The sequence below is a fragment of the Hylobates moloch genome, unplaced genomic scaffold (genome assembly GCF_009828535.3).
Source record: "Hylobates moloch isolate HMO894 unplaced genomic scaffold, HMol_V3 SCAFFOLD_34, whole genome shotgun sequence".
NCBI lineage: Eukaryota > Metazoa > Chordata > Mammalia > Primates > Hylobatidae > Hylobates > Hylobates moloch.
In genome coordinates, this window is record NW_026652309.1 from 2,276,945 (window position 1) to 2,301,099 (window position 24,155).

General features: G+C 45.0%; 1 protein-coding gene across 1 annotated transcript in view; it reads right to left on the reverse strand.

Moving 5' to 3' along the window:
- The window catches only part of LOC116463366 (zinc finger protein 831), a 104,048-nt gene that overhangs the window by 25,067 nt on the left and 54,826 nt on the right, over positions 1 to 24,155 (reverse strand). Inside the window, exon 4 of the mRNA XM_032146449.2 lies at positions 17,152 to 17,303. Within this exon, the coding sequence (XP_032002340.1) occupies positions 17,152 to 17,303 (152 nt within the window). The remainder of the gene's footprint in view (positions 1 to 17,151; positions 17,304 to 24,155) is intronic.

Consider the following 24,155-nt stretch of genomic DNA (forward strand, 5'->3'; position numbering starts at 1 on the left):
AGATGGGGTGTGTGTGCAAGTGCACGTCCATGCGTGTGTGTATGTGTGTTTAAATTAGCACCCTGTAAAAACTGAGCGATTTTACTTAATGTAAAATCTGGGTTCTGCCTTCCCCGTAGAGCTAGATGAATACCAGCCAGCTGGCCTTCTCACCACCCAACAGCCAAGGCTATATGATTCAAAGCACTCTTTCAAATTCTAGATATATTTTGTGTAGTGTTACTATCACCCTCATTTTACAGACGGGGAAACCGAGGCAGAGAAGAGCTGAGACACGTCCCTAGGATGACATGACTACAGGTGGTGAAACTCGGCCGCGAGCCTGAGTGCTTTCCTCCGAGGCCCGTTCCCGCAGCCGCTGGAGCACCGCTGCCTCTGCTGGGAGGCTGCTGCCGGCTCGCTCCTCCTGCATCTCTCTGTTAAAACGTTTGCTTATTAATATTTTTCCATGTGCTTTTAAAAAACATGGCTAGTTCTGAAAGAGAACCAGTGTGTCTGCAAGCTGGAGAGGAAGGAACCATCGTACACCCTTGGCAAGCGAAGGGTCCGGGAGTCCTGGTCACCGTGCAGCGATTGGGAGCCTGCATTTTGCGGCAGAATCCTGCATTCTGCTTTACATCCCTGCGGACAGAGAGCACCCAATAGAGCCCTCGGCACCCCGTTTTGTCCTTTTTCTTCTTTCACTCCCATCTCTCACCCTGGTCCTGGGAAACTGAAATAATGTACCCCCTCCAACCTCCTCCAAGGCCCCCTTCCTGCCTCCTCCTGTTCTCAGCTGGGGCTCCTGCCTCCCCTCTTTGTGAACATTCTTACTCCTGCATTTCTGGGTGGCGTTGATGTGAGGGCAGTGAAACATCATCCACAGGCTGGGGTCGTCTGGTGCGGGGGCCGTGACGACAGTCGCTTGTTCAGCTGGGGGTCCCAGCCGATTTCCAGAAGCCAAGGAACTAGGATCAAAACCCTGCTCTCCCTTCCTTCGGCTTCAGCCTGCTCCCTTGGTTCTACCACGGAAACCCCTACGAACATAAAATAAATTTGTGCCGCCAGGTCCCTGGTGTTCAGAGCAGGTGCCCCTCCCTGATTGCACGGGTCTGGGGTCCTCCCGCCTCCCTCCCAGACCGACCCCAGGCCGTGCTGCGCCGCGGAGCGAGGAGGGAGCCGGGCGTTGGCGGTGCCCGCGATGGGCGCTAGGGGGCCCCCACGGAGCTTGGAAGGCGGCTTTGCTGCAAACCCCAGCCCTCTGCGCTTTTTTCCGGGTAATAAATTCACAAGGCTTGTTTTTTAACCCCCACCAGAGGTTAAAATCGTTTCATAAAAAGTTTTGGTAAATTCATGGGTAACTTTTGAGGTTATGTGAGGTTGTTGTCAAAAAAAAAAAAAGAGAGAGAAAAACAGAGCCTTTTTTCTCTGCTCCTGCAAGATTGAGGCTCGGCGCCGGCGGGGGCGGAGGGGGCCCGGGCTTTGTGTTCTTCCAGAAGCATCCACGTGGCTAGGCGGCTCTCCAGGCCCCCGGGCGCCCACCCACCGGGGTAGGGGGGTCTCGGGAGTGCCCAGCCAGGGGTCCGCACCCACCCCGCCGCCCGCCCGGGCGCCCTACAGCCTTCTCGAGGCTTCGCTGAGCTCGACCCCCAGCCCAGCCCAGCCCGTGGGGCGGGTAGGGTTCGGGGCTCTGCGTTGATCGCTTCCTGCCATACCCGTGGGAATGAAGCAAAGTTACAGCCCCTGAGTAGGGGTTAAAAAGAACTTTATCAGATTGATAAGCCGGGAGACAGGAGGAGGCAGAAAGAAAACAGTGCAGTTAAGGGAGGGGGCGTCGCACATTAACTATGATTCAGACTCCAATGCACTGAGTTCGTTTTTCAATCTGCCTTTAGCTAGGGGAAAAAAAAATAAGGAAATTATGGAAAATTGAGAAATAAACATCTCTGAGAGTGCTTTGCACCCGGGGGTGCTTAATGAACACTTAATAATTTCAAACGCTAGTACTTAGAAAAATGGCTTTTGTCCGTTCCCGGCACGCCAGGTGCCTCCTAGCAAAACCGGAAAGCTGAAAATGACTGAAAATGATCGCTAATGTCTATGTGGAGGGTGGTACAAAAATCACTTTTTCATGTCCTTTGGAAGTTAAGGAAATAAGCAAGCCAAAATTTTAAGAGTTTTAGCAAGGGAAAAACCTTGGAACTGAGCTTGCATTTCTTTTCCTCAACGTATGAACTTGGGCAAGACTCCTAATTAGGACAGGGCTGGCCACACATCACCTCCTGACCCCACGGGGCCATACTGAAAATTAGATGAGGAAAAACATTTGGAGGAAACTCTCAAAATGCTACTGCAGGAAGCAATGGTTGTTTTTGGAGCAGATTCCCCATGCTCCCTGCCAGCAGCCAGCAGTAGGGTGAGGGCCAGTGTGAACCATTTACCTAGAGGACGATGGGGTCCCTACCAGAGCACAGTATTGCCAGGAAGGCCTCTGGGACGAGTTGGAGCTTGGAGGATTATTCCAGTTTCGTCATTTTCTCAACCTTGAGGGCAAGTCTCACCCCGGCAGGAAGAGCACCATAGGCATGCATGTAGCACAAACTCAAGGGCCCAGAATGTACTCCCGAATCCCCACGAGCTCCCTGCTGGGGGAAGTATGGACCTGCACCGTTCACTGACTCCCTCCTTTGGCTTGAAGACGTCTTGTCCAGACCTGGGGTGAAAATTCAGTGCATGCTCACCCCTGCCACCTCCCAGCCATGATAACCGCACACTGTAAAGTCCTTTGTAGTTCACACAGCACTTTCACAGTCACTGTCTCATGTAACTTGAGCCTCTCCTCAATCTCAAGGGCAAATGAGTCAGGTATTCCTAGACAGCCTTCATGGGGTTCTTAGGCACCAGATTAAATGAATTATGGACTCAGAAACTCCAGCCCCGTTCTACAGATGAGGACCTGAGACAATGAGAAGGAACAAATCTTGCCCAAAGAACTAGTAAAAGTCAAGACTCAAACCAATTCCTATAAATCCAGAAAGCAAAATTATTTATCCTGTACCAGCCTTGGCCTCAAAGGAGGCTGCCAAAGAGAAAGGGAAACATTAGGCTTTCCAAGGTTAATGGAGTAAGATGGTTGAGGAGACTTTGGAGTGTCTGGCATCAGGAGGAGCAGATTCTTCTTTAGAAATAACAATAAAAACAGAATTGTGTTCTCAAACTCTAGCTAGATGTTGAGACCTAACCTCTTTCTCTCTGATTAAAAGGGAGGTTAGGAAGGGGTTTAGGCAAGTGTTAAAAATGGAATCAAAACAAGACTTTCTCCATGGCATGATCAAGAGGCTTGAGAGGGAACTGAGAAAAGAATCGCCTTCCCATTATGAGTCAGTGTCACTGAAGGTTTCTCTCTGTAGCCCCTAAAGTTACTTCTCCCCTAGGTTCCACTCACACCTTAGTTAGAATTAATCCTACAGGCTCATCTGCCTCCAAAACCAAAAGGGCCTGGCCCCTTGTGAAGACCAGGCAGCAGGTGGGTGTCGGGGAAACAGACCGCGCAAGGTGCGCCTGGTGCCTCCGTGATTTTGTTGAGGGTGAGTCTTGCCCTTTGTGTCCCATTTGAAGCCTGTTGAATTCCATCCCTGAGATCCTCATTTTTCTTTCTGCCTCATCCGCTGATTCTATTTGGCTACTGGTTCTAGCACGTTGCATAGGAAAATTCCAGAACAAAACTCAGGATTCATTTGTGGCCCTCTGCAGAGAAGGGGGTCTTCCAACTCAAATATGAGAACGGTTTTCAGAAAGTCTTTCAGAAGCAGAACCGTCCCCATTTCAGGTATGGGATTAAAGGTATGAGAGTTTCTCTCCCTCCCTCTCTTCTCTCTCTCCCTCAACTTTTAACATAAACACATATTTATCTTTAAAATGCCCATATTTCAACCTTCTCCTTCAATGACTATATCGTCCTACCCACCCACCTCCCCACTGAACCCATCATTAGTGCACTACCTATTGTTGCCTTCCCACCTTCTGTTGGCACAGACATCAGAATTCTAATCATGGCACTCCGTTTCTACAGGAATCTATTAGTGATTGCTAAGGGAAACACTTAGCATTTTAGATAAATAAGTACATAGTAGTTCAGTGCTCTATTCCCAGCAGTTTAGAGTATATGGCAAAAATTCTTTATGATCGAGGGATGAAAGAAGGCATGATAAAGAGTGACAGCCTTCAGTTCTCCCACATGCCCTGCTGACACTCCTTTCTGCAGTGGGGGGCCGAATGGAGAGGCCTTTGGGGTGAGTGTCGGAAGCGTGCCCCACCCCCTGCTATGCTCCTGTTTATGCTAGCACACTCTCCCCTCTCCGCTCCAGCAGGCCTTGTCAGGATCCCTCATTTGGAAGCTTAATCATATCAGCGAGCTCACCGCACTGCATTTGTAATGACTTGTTTACCAGTCTATGCCGGCTCCCCTTGCCACACTGGGCTCTCCCTAAGGACAGGGGCCATGTCATGTTCTTGTTTGCCTCTCTTCCTGCTCCCACACATTGCCTGGCACAGAACAGGCCCCAGTGATTGCTTGGGACCCTCAGGCCACGTGACTCTCATCTGTCTCACAAAGGTGTCTTGGTCCACCAACCGGTTCCTAAGCTCCTTGAGGTGAGGGCTCAAGCCATCTTCTGTTCCTCTCCTCTCGTGGGGCTTCAAAAGACACTCAGTGGCTCACAAATGCATACGTAATTGCATTAAGCCATGAGTAAGATGGTTTCCCCATGTCTGCATGGAGGAAGAGGGGACATCTGCTGTGATTACTTGCCTGACCTCCTCTTCTTTAGGGGGAACCATCTCTCGTTTATTCTTTTTATTGTGTATTTTTTATTTTGAGACACAGTCCCACTCTGTCACCCAGGCTGGAGTGCAATAGCGCGATCTCGGCTCACTGCAACCTCCGCCTCCTGGGTTCAAGCAATTTTCCTACCTCAGCCTCCCAAGTAGCTGGGACTACAGGTGCATGCCACCACACCCGGCTAATTTTTATATTTTTAGTAGCGAGGGGGTTTCACCATGTTGCCCAGGCTGGTCTCGAACTCGTGACCTCAGGTGATCTGCCCTCCTCGGCCTCCTCTTAGTGGCTGTAGCAGAGATGGCCCCAACCCAACCCTCAGTACAAGGACAGGTGCAGGACCCATACCTGGCCGCTCAACATCCCCAGTGACGGGGCCAAGGACAGCCACATGACCAAACCAGGCCAGTTAGATTGAGTTTGGGGACTCAGTTATTAAAAAAAAAAAAAAAACGGTCACGCTAACGCAAGCACGGAAAAGCTGGGCAGGACTAGAGCTGCCCAGAGATGGAGAGAGACGAACACGCCCACCTACAGAGCCTCTGAACCCAGCTGAGCTTGAAGCAATTCTCTCTGTTCCGTGAGATAATGAATTGGGTTCTGTTTGTTTGTCTAGGCCAATTTGAATCAAGCCTCTTTTCCTTACACCCCGAAGAGTCCCTCCTAATACAGGCATGCAGAGTTTAAAGTTCTGCCTGCAGCAGCAACATTTCAAAATAAGATAACCAGGGAATCTGTTTGGGAATAATAAAAGCTTGAAAAAAGAAACACTGCTCTCATATTGGGAGCCCCAGCTTTGTGAACCTTCTCATTTTATCCCGGGAGTCTGGACTGTGGCCCCAAATCCCACCCTAACCCAGGAAGGGCTGAGAAATTCATCTCTCTGGCTTCTGTTTATAATGAGGAATGACGACTCTGCTCAGCCTCTGCCTAAAGCCTCGCATATTACTATTTGCTCTCTCAGGCTCCTGGGAGGCCAGGGCTTCTCTGAGCTTTCTGGGAGGTAGCTGAGTAACACTGGGGCTTGGCAGCCTGCAGATCAACTCATCTCTTTTGCAAATTGCTAACTGGGTCTAATGAATTCGCTGGGCACAGAGGAAGGCCTTGGTGTCCTTTGCAGTGAGAGTCCCCCCAGAGCAGGCTGATCCATCGTGCCTCTGCTGAGGAACAATCTATTAATATTTGGTGAGAACATCAAATTGTGCCCAGTGGACATAACGTCTGGTCAAGAGAAACTTACTTCCCTGTGATTTAAAAAAAAAAAAAAAAAAAAAACAAGTCTTATTGTCCCTCCATGTTCTTTTTTCTACTAGAGAAAGCCAGCCTTCCACGGACAGAATGGATAACAGACCCCTAGTGAGAAGCAAGGAGGGCTGGAAAGGCCCTGCTGTCCACAGGCATAGAAGGTAGCATCTTTCACTCATCCAAGGGGAAAAGAAGAAAAAGTTTTATAAGCTGGAGGAAAAGAGAGGTATTTAATATGCTACTGGTAGGAGTATAAACTGGGAAGCAATTTGAAAATGGCTATTAAAAATGTGCAACACAACACTCAAAGACCCAGCAATTTCTCTTCTTGGTTATTCCCTAGAGCAAACCCTGCCTGGGCTAAGGAGATATAAACAGTATGTCCAAGGAGCATCATGGAAGCGTGAAACACTGGTGATGACCAAACTCTTCCTTAATAGGAGAATGGCTTCATAAATAAGAGTATTCCCACCCAAAGGGACTCTGTCCCTGCTCAGGAAGTTGAGACAGATCTACATGTTTTCACAGTGTGGAACCACAAAACGTTTTTGAGTAAAAACAGCAAGTTGTGCAATGAGATGTGCAGTGTGCTACTGCTGTGTTACACACACACACACACACACACACACACACACACGGAGAGAGAGATGAAGATCTGTCAGATGCACTCCAGACTCCAAACTGTCATTTTACCTGAGGATAGTATTGGGATGGGGTAGTGGTGAAACTGAACCTCAGCCTTATCTATTGCATTTTAATGTGTTAAGATAAGTATTCATGATTACACATGTAATTAAAAACTAATAATTTAACTTTTTTGCCCCTCTAGGTGGAGCATCACTTTTGCCAAGTTTTTTTTTTTTTTTAAGAAGAAAGGTGCCCGGCCTATCAGTGGTCTCCTAATCAGTACCTCATACCCACTCTATTTACCCCAATTCTTGCTCCACTCTGTCTAGGGTGATCTTTAGAAAACCTAAATGGGATTATCTGCACCTTGCCCTTCACCCTTCAGTGGCTCCCTGTTGTTCTCAGGAAAAAAAATTCAGGCCCCGACTGAGGCCTGAGAAGTCCTGCAGGTGATGCCCTGTCCTGTGAGCCTCCACTGCGCCTGCACCCGTCCCCCACGCACCCTGGCACACTGTCCATCTATCATGCGTGCCATCCTGTGAGCCTCCACTGCGCCTGCGCCTGTCCCCCATGCACCCTGGCACACTAGCCATCTCTCTATCATGCATTCCATCCTGTGAGCCTCCACTGTACCTGCGCCCATCCCCCCACGCACCCTGGCACACTGGCCATCTCTCTATCATGTGTGTACCACCTCCTCCTGCCACAGGCAGCATGGCCACCATGGGCTCCCAATCAGTGTCCCAGAATCTTAGAAATGCAGGGTTTCCGGGAGCCAGAGGTTGCAGTGAGCCAAGATCACGCCACTGCACTCCAGCCTGGGCGACAGAGTGAAACTCGATCTCACTCAATCAATCAGTAAGAAATGCAGGAGTGTGATGTTCCCCTTCCTGTGTCCATGAGTTCTCATCGTTCAATTCCCACCTATGAGTGAGAACATGCGGTGTTTGGTTTTTTTGTCCTTGCGATAGTTTACTGAGAATGATGTTTTCCAGTTTCATCCATGTCCCTACAAAGGACATGAACTCATCATTTTTTATGGCTGCATAGTATTCCATGGCGTATATGTGCCACATTTTCTTAATCCAGTCTATCGTTGTTGGACATTTGGGTTGGTTCCAACTCTTTGCTATTGTGAATAGTGCCACAATAAATATACGTGTGCATGTGTCTTTATAGCAGCATGATTTATAGTCCTTTGGCAGCAAAACTCCATGGCACACATTTACCTATGTAACAAATCTGCACATCCTGCACAGGTACCCCAGAAATTAAAATAAAAGTTTTTAAAACACACACACACACACACACACACACACACACACACACACACATACACACACACAAAAGAAAAGAAATGCAGGGATTCAGGCTGCCTCCGAAACTCTTGGCGAGTGCCTCTCACCCTAGCCCAATGAAGCAGAGAAGGGAAGGCTCTTCCAGGAGGGTCTTTGCAGAATGTTGCCCATGGCCTCTGCAGTCAATTCTGCTGAATTGGTTCAGTGGTTTAAATCCATACAGGTCAAGGCCTTACAAAAATTGAGGAAATTCTAGATGAGATAATGCAAGCCAATGAGGATCCTACTGACAGAAAAAAAGGGGGTATGGCCCTCCAAGAGAGGGGCCCAGCGAAGGGTGAGGGAGTTGGTGGTTATTTTAGGTGATTGATAAGCAAAAAGTTAAATAAAACTGAACTGCACAATGATGAAGCTGTTCTCTCTTCTATTCTCTTTTAATCTTCTGATTAAGGAAAGAAGAAAGTCTCGACGAGGTGCTAATGCATCTTGAATGCCTCCCTAACACTTCCAAATCTCTTTTTAGCAAAAGGGGTATTCCTAGGGCTCGTGGACTTCAGCTCACAACAGATTCTGGCTAGAACTTATTTACCAAAGACATTGTAGTGTTAATATTTTTGCAGTGTTCCCTTAATGGCACATAATATTAACTTTTCATTTTCAGTATCGATAAACAGCTTCTCTTTGAAATAATTGGACTTAAGTTTTTTTGTAAGTGCACCTAGGGGAAAAAATAAGTAAAGAATCACATAGGTGACATGTAGATGCAACAAAAGTTCTGAAGGTGGCACCTAGATGATTTCAATTTAGGAATCAGTGCTGATCCCCAGATCAATCATCTGGGTGCCTCTGGGCAAGTCACTGGACAACTCTCTAAGCCTCAGTTTCTCCATCTGCCAAAAGAGGATAAAAGTCACTCATCACAAGTGTGTCCAAGGGGATAAATGTGTATGAGCTTCCTAAATTGAAAGTGCCTCCTGAGTTGAGTTATTGAGAGTTTTCTAAAATCTCCATTGGAAATATAGCCCTGAACCTTGCTGTGTTTACTGTTATAAACCATGCCAGCTGCAGGAAATTGCAAAACCATAAACTCAATGTAGTTCTTATCGTTCAATAAAACATCTCCCTCAATCAATATGACTTCAGATGTGTCATCTGGGCACAGGGCCACGCTCAGCTCCTCTTCACTGTTCCAATTTTAGTCTGTGTACCAGGAGAAGCGGCACAACTTCCAATGTGCCCAGCAAAAGCCCAAATAATTAACCTCAACCACATCAATGTTCTCCATTCAGTTCCGCAAAATGTGTTTCTAAGGAAATATATAAGAGCACTCTTTATACCACGGAATGTTTTAATGTACCCAAGCATTCGAGTAAATAGAACAGGTCTCAGTTAATGGAACTTTTAGCACAGAGGTTTTCAATAATAATAATTTTTTACAAAGCTGATATGTCATCGGCTAGAAAGAGATGTGCACATAAATATAAAAACAGGGAAAATCTATTTATGAGATTATTTTTTGCAGCACAAGGGTCAATGACTGTCATATTAGGAGAATGACAATAAGGCTGTATGTTGATGGGCATTAGGATCACAGAGAACAGGATGTCCCAGTTGAAATACAAACAAAATCAATGATGTTGACTTCATCCCCCTACCTCCCCACATTCTGAACGATAATCATTTCAGATCAGTGACCTCATCAGAAATTGTGTAACCACAACAACAGAGAATCTTCGGCAGCTTTTGCTTAGGTGGTGTCACCCTTCGTATGGATGTGTAATTTTCAATTGCTTTCTCTAATGGAAAACTGACACAAGGGCATGTGAGCACATGTGCAGACACACACACACATACATGCGAAGCTTGTCTTCCTAAGTGAGACTCTAACTGGGAAAATAGTGGGAAGAGCATTTTCAAGACGTGATTTGCTGTGAATTTCTCCTTGGGCTAGAAGGGATCGTCTTTGACTGAGTGGCACCAGCTAACTCAAGATGACATGGAGTAGCCGTCCAGTGGAAAACTGCCCCCCAGCTCCTATGCTAGAGTAAGAAAGGCGTTCCAAGTGAGAAATGAAACGGCAGCACAGTTCCATCACACATGCATTTAACCTACACCCTAACTGTTGAAGCTCACCCTTCCCTGACCCAAGAAGACACAACTCCACTATCTTGCTTAATCCTCACCACAACAACTCAATCCATTAAGATGTCACAGCAGTTTTAGAGGCTTAATGCTAAAACCAAATGGCACACACCACGCAGTGAAGCAGGGACACATAGGAATTTCTCTCACCTCTCTTCAGTGGGAGGATTTGCTGTTTATCTTCAAAGCTGCCTGCATGGAAGGATGGCCTTTTTTCTTTCCTTCTTTCATCTCAGCAGTCCTCAAACATATTGTGCATGAGAATTTCTGTTCAGAGTTGTATACACAAATTGTACCCTTATGATAGATTTGCAGGATTCTCAAAGATAATTTTGACAATAGGGATTGTGCCTTGGGGGCCAGCTTTGGAAACAAACCTCACCACCCTTTACAACATGGCCCCACTGTAGTGTGGGAGAGGACGTCAGGTTAAAAGGCATGGAAAGGACATTCACAGTTCAGTTACTACTTTTTACCTCCCCAGAGCTTCCATCCATAAAACGGAGGTGACATAAGATGACCCCTAAGGTTGAAAATGATTCCATAGAGTTGAATTTTGTGGTTACTCCACTGCCATCCCACTGGTAACCCACTGGATTTTTCCATTATTGACACAACCCACAATCAGAAACCAAGACTCCAAGTGGCATGCTCGCTCTTGTTCATGCTCAAAGAAGATTTGGGGGCTTGTCTTTGCTCGTGCTTTCACCTGAAACTAAGCTTCAGGAACCTCAAGGTAAAGAAACTTATGTTTGTTAAATTGTTCATTCAACAAACATTTATTGAGGACCTGCTACAATGCTAGGCCCCTGGATGCAAACACGGAGGAGATGACCTAGCAGCTTGGTAAACATGGTCTTCTTTAGTTGAGATCATTGCTACAGGGGAAAGGCCACCTAAAATGACTTCATTCACAATTCATTCGCAATACCACAATTTCACAGTGAATAGTATTAAGGACTTTGAGAATTTATCTGGAAAAACGACAAAACCAAAAGTTGTGAAAATAAGCTAATATGCCCACAACGATAAAATAAAAATAAACCTCCATTTTGGAGGTTATAATGGCAAACTATGAGCTAATTGTTAAACATCAACAAAACTTAGTCAAGTATTGATGAGGACATACATTTTTACATAAAATTGTAGGGTAGATCAATGGACTATTTACTTTGCATTTACTTTAATTGCTAGGTCATCAAGAAGGACTCCCACCCCCCAAAATGATATTATAGAGCTTTATCAATTTTTCCAAAGACTTCTCTTAAGCCTCTGATATTCAAGCCACTCTCCTAGAGTTATCATCTTTGTCACTTTTCTCTTGTTCATTTGTCACCTAGTCTGATTCTGCCAATGGGTGTGAATCAGCAGGCTGCCAATGGTCTTTTCTATCAATTTCACAAAATGCAACATCTTGAGCACAATTTGCAATTTCACTTAGCAATCAATTTACATGATATTGCGAAAATTAATCTGAAGGGCATGGATGGTTGTGATGGTAGGCAGGGAGAGAGAGAACTGAATGGGGTCTAAATTTACCAGCAGTCAGTCTATTAGGGAAAGTTCTCATGTTCCCACCTAACCAGCCAACCTTATGACTGCAGTGTTCCATAAAGAACGTCTGGATTATAAGGTAGATGCCTGTTTTCCCTGGCACATCAATGACTTGATATCTAAGAACTTTCTTACCAATCCCATCAATGAGACAACCCTAGTCTATGAGATTAAATGCACCCCTCAGCCCTGATCCTAAAGCGAATGTGATGAGGAAGAATGTTCTTTAAAATAGCAAAGCTTCTGTCCATTCTTAGTCACACTCAGCCTGGGGTGCCTGGGAAATACACCTTAGTTGATATTTAAAAAGAAATTTCAAGTTTCCTGCATTCACTAGCTAGAAACTTGGATGGAATGGACTACTGGATTTAGGATTAGGGAAAAAAGACTCAGTTGTCCGGGGAGTCTCACAGACTCCAATCAATGTACAATCTTACACAGTAGGTCTTTATCCTTCATAACTCCTCTGGCCTCCTGCTTACAGATGACTTCACTGCCAAGCCATCTGTTAATTCAAATGATTAGAACCATGCATTTGGAATAGTTTAGGAGAGAGGGAAATTAAACTTCTTTTTTAAAAATATTTTTTAAAAAATCTCTCTCCATCATCCTCCTAAGTTATTGACAGGAAATGTCTCCAAAAAATAAGGAAGACAAAATTATCAGTTATCACATTTTATTTCAGTCCCTGGACGCAAGTATTCATGACTTCTTATTTCTGAATGTTTTACTGATTCTAGCTGGCCTATAAGGATTAGGATCTAAAGTTTTTCTCTGCCTTTAAATTGAGAAATCCCACCGATCCCCACCTACACAAAGGTCATTCTCAATTTCTTTGTTGGATTCTACCAAGTTTCCCCAAGTGACAGCCCCTTGGGTCACCCAAAACAGATTACCCCATCATTGTCCCGCCATGGAAAACAGGTCATCTCTCCTCAGAAAGAAAAAAACACAGGCACACTCACAAGCACACACACACACACACACACACACACACACGCAAGGTCAGCTCCCTCACCGAGGACCCAGCTCTGATCTCTCCATCCAGGACGTGCCAGGTCAAAGGAGACTCGAGAAAGTTGTTTGTAAGCGGTGGACCGCCAGGCTCAGCTATGGGTTCCTTTGAAGTGACAGTGCTTTGTCTTCAAACACCCAGTGCCCTCAGAGTGCCTGTCACTCTACAGTGAAATATTGGTATTGGCAAGTGCTGGTAATAAAACCCCTGTGCCCCTTTGATTTCCAGTGGTATTTATTTTAAAGCATTCTTCCACCCTCCAACTCCATGGTGTCCATCATGATCTGTCAACCCCAGCTTGCTGGTTTGCCCTACTAGCCTTCCCGGTTCCCTCTCTGACACTTCAATAAGGAGGAAGCAGTGATTGATATTCTCTGGGCTAGGGCTTCTGCCACGTCCTGCAGCTCACAGCTGCCCTGCAGTGGACATCCTCCATGTCCCTCCTAATTGCTGGAGAGGAGGGCCTTTTAAAATGGGAGCCAGGGACCTAGGCCCCTGTTTCAACTTGATGCTCAAATAACAAACAGGAAAGCACAGACATTTGTCACCATTCCAGGCTGTTGCTGGGGCCTTATTACCTATGTAAGGGGATGGGGTGGTGGAGCTGTGTTCCCAGCAGGAATCTGAGCTGTGGAAAGCCATTTGTTTCTTAGATCTATATTCAGGTTTTGTTTCTGAATTTTTTTTCTCCTTGGATTTGGTTTTATTCACCATTCATTGGTGCCCCTAGTTTGCTCTTGGGATTTAGGTGTGAAGAAAGAAATGAAATGCTGATGTTGAAACAGGAAGTTTATGGAAGTGGGAATTCCCCCACATGGAGGGAGCTCAGGATCTCTGGGGCTCCTCCATTAGTCCATGGGGTGAGTGTGCAGGACCCTTCCCTGATGTTGAAGGGAAGAAGGGGTGAAAGGGCTTTTCATTCTGGGCTCTCTGCTCACACCGAGGCCCCCAGGGTCACCATGAGCATGCAGGATAAGCTGCAGATGAGGCAGGGGTGCCAACTTCCATGGAACATGTTGGGAACTGTGTCCCCTGTGGAGTAGGAGAGAGGAGCAGGTGTCCCTGCTGCAGCTGACACAGCCTTATGCTCAGGGCCAGCGTGTGAGCTGGACAAGTCAGGCCACAGCCGGATTTCAGCTCCAACAAACACGATCCACATACGTGGCGGCCCCGCGGAGCCCCATCCCACCGGCCCCTGGGCTTTCTTCCTGAAGGGAAGCCACTGGGCCCCATAGCTATCAGCATCAAGGCTTACCCGTGGTCACTTGGACAACTGTTCCCCCAAGTGTGGAGCATGTCCTGCTGGCAGCGGCTGGGGCAATTCTGTTTTAATTGTATTAGGTTTATAATAGAACTTTCCTGCAAAAATGGTTTACAAACAATGAGAGCCCAGATGATGTGCATTCTTGTGCACTGAGTGTCCATGTGTGTCCCTGCCTTTTTTGTTTACAAACACATTTTAAGGTCACTTCTGTTGGTTCACAGATAGGACGGTTGAATAGTGGCCCTGAGGTCCTAGTCCATGGAACCTGTGGATGGGTATGACCTGATTTAGAAAAAGGGTCTCAGAAGCAGTAATCAAATTAAGGATCTTGAAATGAGATAAGCCCACATTTAGTGAGGCTCCTAAATCCAATGACAAGTGTCCTTATAAGAGAAAGACAGAAGAAGATATGACCCACAGTGACACAGGGAGAAGTCCACATGAAGATGCAGGCAGAGGCCACAAGATGTAGGTGAGGCCACAAATCAAGGAAATAGCTGGAGGCCCCAGAAGCCAAAAGAGGCCAGGAAGGATCATCCCCTACAAAGTCCAGAGGGAGCATCAGCCTCTTGGCCTCCAAAACTGGGAGAGAATCCAGTTTTACTGTTCAAAGCCACCACGTTTGTGGCAATTTCCTACAACAACCCTAGGAAACTGATATAGGTGACACCCAAGTGGAGACACTGTCATCAATGGCTGTCCCACATCTTCTGGGGGCCCAGCATGTGCCTAGCCCACCTACACTCTATCTGACCTCCCCATGTTCCCTCTTCTTGACCCTGAGCCTTTATCCACTCAAACCCCCGTCCAGAAAGCCTCTGTCTGTTCTCCCTACATCCAGATTTCCAAAAGAACCCCCATCTTTCCAGAAAGAGCCTCCTTTCTGTGTTCCTCTCCTAACACTAATGAGATGACCTCGTTCTCTGCTGAACAACAAGAAAACACTCATTACCCACATGCACACTCATGGGCACTCAGCATGTGCTAACTGTCATGCACGTGTGTTTATAATGCTGAGCATATGATGATACTTGGTCATCTGTGCTGGAGTCTGCAAGGCATTGCTGCACCTTGAATCTCACACTGACAGACCATCGACATCCTAGACAGACACGAGATGTCCCAGGGGAAGCAAACAGATCTGCCAATGTTGTTCCCGGTGGCATCTGAGCTAAGGGGTGGACAGTGGGTCAGTCTGTCTGTCTTTGTCCTGTATCACATTTATTGAGAGCAGGGGTCACCTTAGTTCCCCTCCCTGCCACAGTGCCGAGTCCAATGCCTGGGGAGCTAAGCAGGGAGGCTGATGGGGAGTTCCAGGAGCAGCTCCATTTGGCTGTCCTTAAGGTGCTGGGAAGAGAGCTGGTGGTAAGCTCCTCCACAGGGGCAACTGGCAGAGCTCTGGCTGATTTTGTTGGGTTCCACCAATGACCATCAGAACCTCCTAGGTAGCGGGGGCTACCAGCTCTCTGCCAGTGTTTCAGCAGGGGTTCCATCCAAGCTCTACCCTATAAAGGAAAATTCGAGAACTAGAGCTGATGGGGGCAAAAGTAAGGGAAGAGTCCATGGGAACAGGGAACGGGGAGTCACCCAGCAAGTACCATGACCCCCGAGGCTCACTTCGTACTTGGAGTTCCCATGCCTCTGGAAGTCACCGCCACACACACAATTCTGTGCACAATTCCCAGGTGCCCTGAGTTGGCACTTCAGAGGGTGCTGGGCTGGACCTGGATTTCCAGCTGTGGGTTATGCATTGGAAAACTCTTAAGGAGAGAGGAGGGGCATCCACAGGGCACCTGGAGAGCACAGAGGTGACATCGATGGCACCTGTGGCTGTCACAGGAAGGCCCAATGAGAAAGCAGAGAGTTGCATGGTCCCCTGGCCTTTGCATGGGGGAGAACACCCTCTTGTCCTGGTGGTACAGACCAGCATTTAGCCCTGAGATGCCCTCCATGGGGCATGGCAGCATCAAGCACAGCCCAATGGGCAATTTCACTGGATACAGAGGAGGGAGATGGAGGTGAGGTTGAGAGCCACAGATGAGGAAGAGACCTCAGAGCCAGTTCCCTGATGGAATTTCCACCTACCCACCCCCCTGCATCCCAGCCTCTCCCACATGGGGCTTGACCCTTGACCTTCCTTAACAAAAACAACCTTTCTTCTTCAACAACTGGCCCCAACTGTAAGATGAATTCTTGCCTGGATTTAAATTCTCTCGGGGAAACAAGACTAGTCCATGTCCTTGCCTACCCTGGAAGGCTTTGGGGGTTGGGGAGCAGAGGTGTGGGGAGAGCACTCACGTGCCATCTGCCTGTAGGGGGCGCTGGAGCTACACAAAGGTGGAGGCGGAGTTGCCCCAGCAAAGGATCCCCCAGGGCCAAAGACCTCAGGCATGAGACAGAGCCCAGGGTTAGCCCTTGAGCCAAACAGACAACAATGAACCACAGAAGGATGGTAATTCAGGCACTGCTGGCCAGATGGGACCCTGCAGCCTTTCCCACAGGGTATTCATTTTCCCCGATCAACAATCAAGCAAGGCTAAGGCTGAGCTCCTTAATGCTGGGGAAAGGGGAGAAAGGGAGAGGAAATTGAGGTCCAGAGAAGTTGAACCATTTGCCGATTGCAGCTTAAAATAGCCATTTTTCCAGGAAGCAGCCCCACTTAGTTCGCCCTTTATTTATTTCCAAGCATGGTGAAGAGTGTGCCTCTTACCGCTTCACATGTAAGCAATGTACCCGGCAGCGTCACATAACTACCCATCTTTCTACTTCACATGGGCTCTCAAGCCCATCCACAGACCCACTTTAGCTTTACAACGACCCTGCAGAGAGAACTGAGTGAGCTTTCTTTTTAGAGATAGTCAAAGTAGAGGCACCAAGAGCTGTGATTCATGTTCTCCTGGGTCCCAGAGGGAACCTGCACCTGGTTCAGAGCTTGGCACAGGTGGCCAGTACTCAAGGATATTGGTGACTTCTCAATATTGAATTCTCCGTCTTCTACCGCATGCCCTCCCCACTAGTTTAGGGTCACTTTGATTCTCTCATAGACGTCATGCCTCTTTACTCTCCCTTTTGAGCCTGACCCCTGCGGCACTTGGAGCTGACTGCTACCCATCCCGAATCCCCAGTGTCTATGCCTTGGGCAGGTGCCTTCAAGTGCCCCGTCTGGCTGCACCTCCAAAGACAGCATTACCTGCTATTTCTGAAGAGGTCTGCCCAGGGGTCCTGAATGGCTTCAGTCCCTCGAGTGGGGGAGGGTGGCGGCTTCTTCTTCGCACCCAGGTTGGTATGCGAAGTCTACTGGCTCTCAGCTGAACACAGCTCTGCAAGAAACTTCCTTTGTACCTGTAGAAGAGAGAAGCACGCTTGCAGTAACCAGCCTGGAGAGCACGTGCCTGGAAAAATCTGGGAAGTCCCTGCAGGGTGCCCAGGAGAACACGGGGCTCAACCTCTAACTAGCTGGTCAGCTTTGAGCAACTCCCGATCCCTCCATACCTCATCCCCCACCTCCCCCAGATAATGCGCCTAGCTTCAGAGGTTGTTGTAGGAACTAAATGAGGTGGTCACAAAATGCTTCCCAGGATGCTTAGTCATAGCAAGGGCTTAGTCAAGGATAGTTGCTGCAATTAGGTTTTAAGCTACGTGGTCTTGACTACTTGCTTCACAGACTGTCCAACAGTTTATTCTTCAATGATGGAAACGTTCTGTAATCTGCATTGACAAATACAGTAGCCGTTAGGCCCATGTAGCTATCGTGCATTTGAAATGTAGTTAGTGTGTCTGAGAAACTGAGTCTTAAATTGTATTTCACTTTAATGAATTTAAATAGCCACGTGTGGCTAGTGACCACCGTACTGGACAGCATTCTTCGTAGACCTTCCATCTGGAGGAGCCCTACCGGATTATCTGATTTATTTGTCTTCAAATAAGTTTTCTTCAAATAAAATGCATTTGTCTTCAAAACAAAGTATTCATATCTCAGAGGGAAGGCATGATGACAGTAGAGAAAGAAAAACACTAGAGCTTCTATTTACATTTATTTTCATCTAGTCTTTCTTATTTGTGACCCCCATATTGGACAACATTCTTCATAGACATTCCATCTGGAGGAGCCTTACCAGATCATCTGATTTATTTGTCTTCAAAACGAAGTATTCACATCTCAGAGGGAAGGCATGATGACAGTAGAGAAAGAAAAACACTAGAGCTTCTATTTACATTTATTTTCATCTAGTCTTTCTTATTTCTATTGTTTCATGTCCTTTCTTGTTTCTATTGTTTCATGTCATAGAGTAGAATATATGTATATTTGTAAATGAACAAATACACATTTAATAGAGTACAGGCTATAAATTATTTCACTAATAGGAATGTGCAACCACAAACAGGCCATCAACCTAGTATAGCACCCCCATTATACAGGCGAAAGAATGACACAAAGAGCCAGGCCTGCAATATGCCTTAAGCTCTTTTAGAAGATCTTTGCACTGCTTCTAACTGCCTAGTCAAGCCACAAGTAATCCCTTCCCTCTACAAGCCTCAGTTTACAATATTTCTACTCCACAGTGCCCCTCAGAACCGGCTATTTTCCTTTCTCATTTATCTGAGCTACCGCCAAGATCCAGCCACAGTCCCCTAATCACCAGGGCTGCTCACAGAATTTTAAATAAGATCTGCAGAATGCAGTATCCTCTTGGGCGCTGGTTTTTCCTGGCAGCAACAATGAGAAAGTGACATTTTGTTCATCTTTTCTGGCCTCTGTGTTTGGGAGAAGCTCCCCTCAACTGGGCATGATTGCCTCCCCTGCCTGGGGCAGGAGCTGTCATTCCCGGCGGGGGAGGTTAGTTTGGCGGGGGGAGGCAGTGGTGGTTGGTTTGTTCTTTGAAGCAGTTGTCAAGAACACAGGTTCCTGAAAGAGCTATCTGAGCCAGGGTGGGGAGCGACAAACCCCTGAACCAAACCCTGCAGGGCCTGGGTGGAGAGAGATTTCAAAGTGCAGAGACAAAGGGAGGCAGGAAGGGGTGGCACGTGGAGAGAATTCTTCTTCTACCTGCTGCTGGGTCACCTTTGCACAAGTCAGTGGGTGGCTGCCACACACTTGCAGGTGTTAAGAACGGCACAGTTTGAACGGCAGGGAGGTTTTACTTTCAGAAAATTAGCAAGCCGGGTTCTTTCTACTCAAGCAAAATAACAAGGAGAGAGCTAGGAAAGGCCCAGCCTCTGAATTCGCAGTTCATTAAGGTGGAATTTCAAACTTTTCGCCTTCAAGAAGAGCCCAAGTGGACCTTGGCAATGTCTTCAAAGGACTGTTTAGTTTAGTCATGGGCAGGGTACGTTTCTCTCTCTCCTGGTTCTCCCAAAACGTTCTGTGTGCAGCCCCTCCTGGAGAAGCAGCATCCTCACTTAGGAAGCTTTTGCAAGCTCATCTCCATCACCAGCCATGCAAGTCCCCTCAAGGTGTGGCCAGTGCTGTTGGGGCCCCATCCAGGACACTTTTGTCAGGCCGCACCTCCGCACCCGGCTGTGAGGGTGACACGCTCCTCATCCCCTTGCCACCTTTGTCAGGCTCTCTCAGGGAGGGACAGTAGACCCAAGGAGCGGGTCTTGCAGTTGTACACAGCCCACTGCACACACATTCCTTTCTGGGGTGAAACTATGAGATCTGACATGCTATTTCCCTCACTTTCCTCTCTTGACCCCACAGAGAAGAACAAAGCAAAGAGAAGTGCAGTGGAGGTGTGGATGGCAGAGCCTCTGTATCCTGCTAAGCAGGACCTGGGAGTGCTGTCAAAGCTCTGGGGCTGTGGCCAACGTGACAAAGAGTCTCAGCCACGTGTGGTGCGGGCCACATGCAGCAGAGGCCATGTGGACTCAGGGCCACATCTGTAGGTCTTTGTCTTTACCTCACTGCAGAAATTGTGCTCTCATTACTGAGAGTGCTATCTCATTGAATAAGTAAATTGTGTGATGACTAAAGTGAATAGACACATGGCTTAGACAGATAAACATCCGCTCCATGAGGAAAAGCACTATCTACTAATAGAATTGCATTCTCAAAGCCCAGGATGTTTTTCTTCTCCACTCTCCCCTTCAATGACTAATGTATATTTTAGGGTTTTATAGAGTGCCCTTCTCCCATACAACCTGCAGTCTTCTCCTCGCTCATTTCCATTCACTTGGGGCTTCACAATTCATTGTTCCATTTGTTGGAAGCTTCCTAGGAACAAGTCTCTGAATGTTTCATGCTTCATACAGCACAGTACACAGTTATAAATTAATCAATAAAATCTAATTCCATGGTCCTGCGCTTGCTTTGGGCAAGGCAGGGAGGTATCTTGTGAGCGCTCCGGATCTCTATGCCTCTAGTGAATGTCAGGGCAATTAGGCTTCTGAAGATGAACTTTCTGCGTTTTTCCATTTCCACTCTGAAAGTGGATCCTGCATTTTCTAATCTCTCTCCTTTAACTCATGTAGTTTTGTTAATGAAAACAACCATTTTCATTACAGTGTGGTATTTGTAGTTGGCAAAAAACATAGAGATGAATGAAAGCAGAAAGAAAGGCCCTGAAAAAAACTTCAAGTATAAACAGGAAGCCAAAATTTAACATGTAAGGGGGCAAAAGTGGATTAATGCAGGGGTCTGCTTGATTTTTATGCAAAGGTCCAGCTAATAAATATTTTAGACTTTGTATGCCACAGACAATCTGTGCCATGTATTCTTCTTCTGTTTTTATATGGATAAGCTTTAAAAAAAATAAAAACCAAGCCAGGCATGGTGGTGCATGCCTGTACTCCCAGCTACTCCAGAAGCTGAGGCAGGAAGACCACTGAGGCCAGCAGTGTGAGGCTGTGGTGTGCTATGATCACACCTGTGAATAGCCACTGCCCTGCAGCTTGGGCAACATAGTGAGACCCTGTCGATCAAATATATATAAGTATAAATAATACATTGCTCATGGTTAAAATAAGTTAAAAACCATATTTAATCCATGGTCCATAGTTGTCTTTATAAACACAAATAAAAATAAATCCTTCTATACATATGAATTCATATAAGAAGAAAACATAAGAGAACATATCTGCATATTTTTGAAAGTAGGAAATTGAGAGTAAAGAAAGATTTCTTAGATACACCAAAAAGTAATAACCGTAAAGGAAAAGACAGCCCCATCTGACTACATCAAAATTTATAAATTTTTAATGAAAAAACCATATTATCAAGATTAAAAAAAAGAACTCCATTTCCAACAGCACGGTGGACTCAATGCTCTGACTGATTACCACCAAACTTATCTTTATACCGAAAACAATTAAAAATGCAGCATAAAATGTAAAAATTTTTTAAACTTATATTTAAATTTATTTATGTTCTGATTAAAAGATAAGAAATAGTTCAAAGGCAAAAACCAAGTGAGAGCTGCACCCTGGAAAAGTGAGATTGCTTTCACTTTGAGGAATCTGCCAAACCAGGTGAGGATGACCTTCCCATTTTCATGCTCTGGTGCAGTTGAGGGTACAGGACTCGAAGCCCAGAATGTTCTTCAGTGAGAGGCAAGTGGAAGACCCAACCTCCTTTACTGCATAAAGCTGAGACCTCTGAAAGGCATACTCTCAGTATGTGGGTGAATTAGAAATAAATACTCCCTACCCCCACTGCCTGCCCAGGGAACGTAACAACAAACAAACGAGCACCCCCAGGCACCCAGTGGAAGCAAAACAAATATTTATTGGAGGAATCCACCTTCAACCCACATCTCGAAGTTCCAAAAATATCAACTGACAGTCAAAAATTTCAACACAAACAAGGAAATAAGTTAACATATGTGAGAGCAAATATATAAAACAGAGTCAGATGTGCCAAGACTTCATATGTTGTCATTGTCAGATGCAAAACATTAGATGTGTTTTTTTTTTTTAAATAAAAAGGTTGAAAATGAGAGTCAAGTGCAAGAGACTATAAAATGATCAAGCAAGTTAGAAAAATAATTAAATAAAACTTTTTGGAAATAAAATATAATTCACATCAACAATTAAATTTAAAATTTAAAAGACCAATAAAAGTAGGGGAGATCAACTAAGAGGCACTGCAATAGGCCAGGGACTTCTGATCAAGATTTTGCAAAAGTAACCAGATTTACCATCCCAAGCAAAAAACTGAATAAAGACACAAAACAATAGTGTTCAGGGCTTTGGACATTGAGCAATAAAGGCAGTGATCCATGAAAGAAGAGAAACAGATGAGGTAAGCCTGATGACACCTCAACTTATTGATGGAGACATTTTCCAGGTCTGGAACCATTTGTTGAAAAGACTATACTTTTTCCACTGAATTTCCTTTGAGCCTGTATGAAAAATCAATTGACCACAGCATGGTCTATTTCTGTATTCTCTATTTTGCTCCATTGATCTATGTATCCATTTTGATGCAAATACCACACTCTTTGGAATACTTTAGCTTTATAATAAGTCTTAGAGTCAAGCGGCGTAATCAAGTCAGCGTGGTATTTGCATTGAAATAGACAAATAGATCAACAAATGATGCTGGAACAACTAGATAAGATACCCACACACAGAAATAAGAACTTTGATCCATACATCACACCATATGTAAACACCAAGTGAAAATGAATTATAAACCTAAATATAAAACTTAAAAGTATAAAACTTTAGAGAAAAATTTAGAAGAAAAGCTTTGAAGCTCTGTTTAAGCACACTTTTTTAAGCTATGACACTAAAAACATAACAAAAAAAGGTAAATTAAATTTCATCAAAGTGAAAGACAGTTGCTTTTTAAAAGATGCTACTAAAAGAATAGAAAGATAAGCCATAGATTGAAAGAAAATATTTACAAATCACATCTCCGATAAGGAACTTATAATCAGAGTATACTAAAAAAATTCTCAAAACTCAATAAGAAAACAACCCATTTTTGATGCGCAAAAGATTTGAAGAGACACTTCGCCAAAGAAGATATACAAATGCTAAATAAGCACATAAAAAAAGACGCTGAATATCATCACTTGTTAGGGAAATGCAAATTCAAACTATAAAGAGATACCACTACATAACTATTCAAATGACTAAAACTAAAAAGAATTACCATACCAAGTGTTGGCAATAATGTAGAGAAATGGAACTCTCATACTCTATAGTGGAGATGTAAAATAATACAACTGCTTTGGAAAACAATTTGGCGGCTTCTTTAAAAGTTAATAATACATCTACCATATGATCCAGGCTTTTCACCTCTAGGTATTTTCCTAAGATAATTTAAAGCATATGTCCATACAAAGGTTTGCATATGAATATTTATAGTCATTTTATTTGTAATAGCCGCAAACTGAAACAAACCAAATGTCTATCAACAAGTGAACATGTATACAAATTGTGACATACTCACTCAATGGCATACTAGTTAGCAATAAAAAGGAATGTGTTCTTGATAAACACAACATGGATGAACCTCAAAATAGTAATACTGAGTGAATAAAGTCAGGCAAAAAAAAAGAGAGCATATATTGTATGATTCTGTTTCTATAAAATTCTAGAAAAAGCAAACTATCCTACGTGACAGAAAGCACATCAGCGGTTACCTAGGGATGGAAGGACTTCAGGAGGGGCAGAAGGGAGGAATTACAAAAGGATAGGAGGAAACTTTTGGGCTTGACAGATATGCTCATGATCCTGGTTATATTGTTTCACAGGTATATACATATGTCAAAATGTATTTAATTGTATGTTTTAAATATGTGCAATTTATTAAAATTTAATTATACTTTAATAAAGCTTTACAAAAATAGTAGATTAAAAAACTGGTAAAATTTTAAAGACAGATTTGAACAAAGTATCCAGATTATAGCACAGAGAAACAAGGTTATTAAAAGTATTAAGAGATATGAAAGATAGAAAAGGACTAATATATATTATTTCAGTATTTCAGAAAGGAAGGAGAGGGAACAGGACAGAGACAATATTTGAAGAATGATGGCTAAGAATTTTTTACTGAGAGACACCAATCCACAAATCAAAATAGCCCTGTGGATTCCTAACGGAACAAATAAAAGCAACATACATCTATATACATCAAAGTAAAACTATGGAACACCAAAGGATAAAAGAAGATCTTGAAGGTAGCCAGAGATAAAAGACTTTCAAAAGACAGATGAGTAGTCTAACAGCTGGCTTCTTTACCACAAA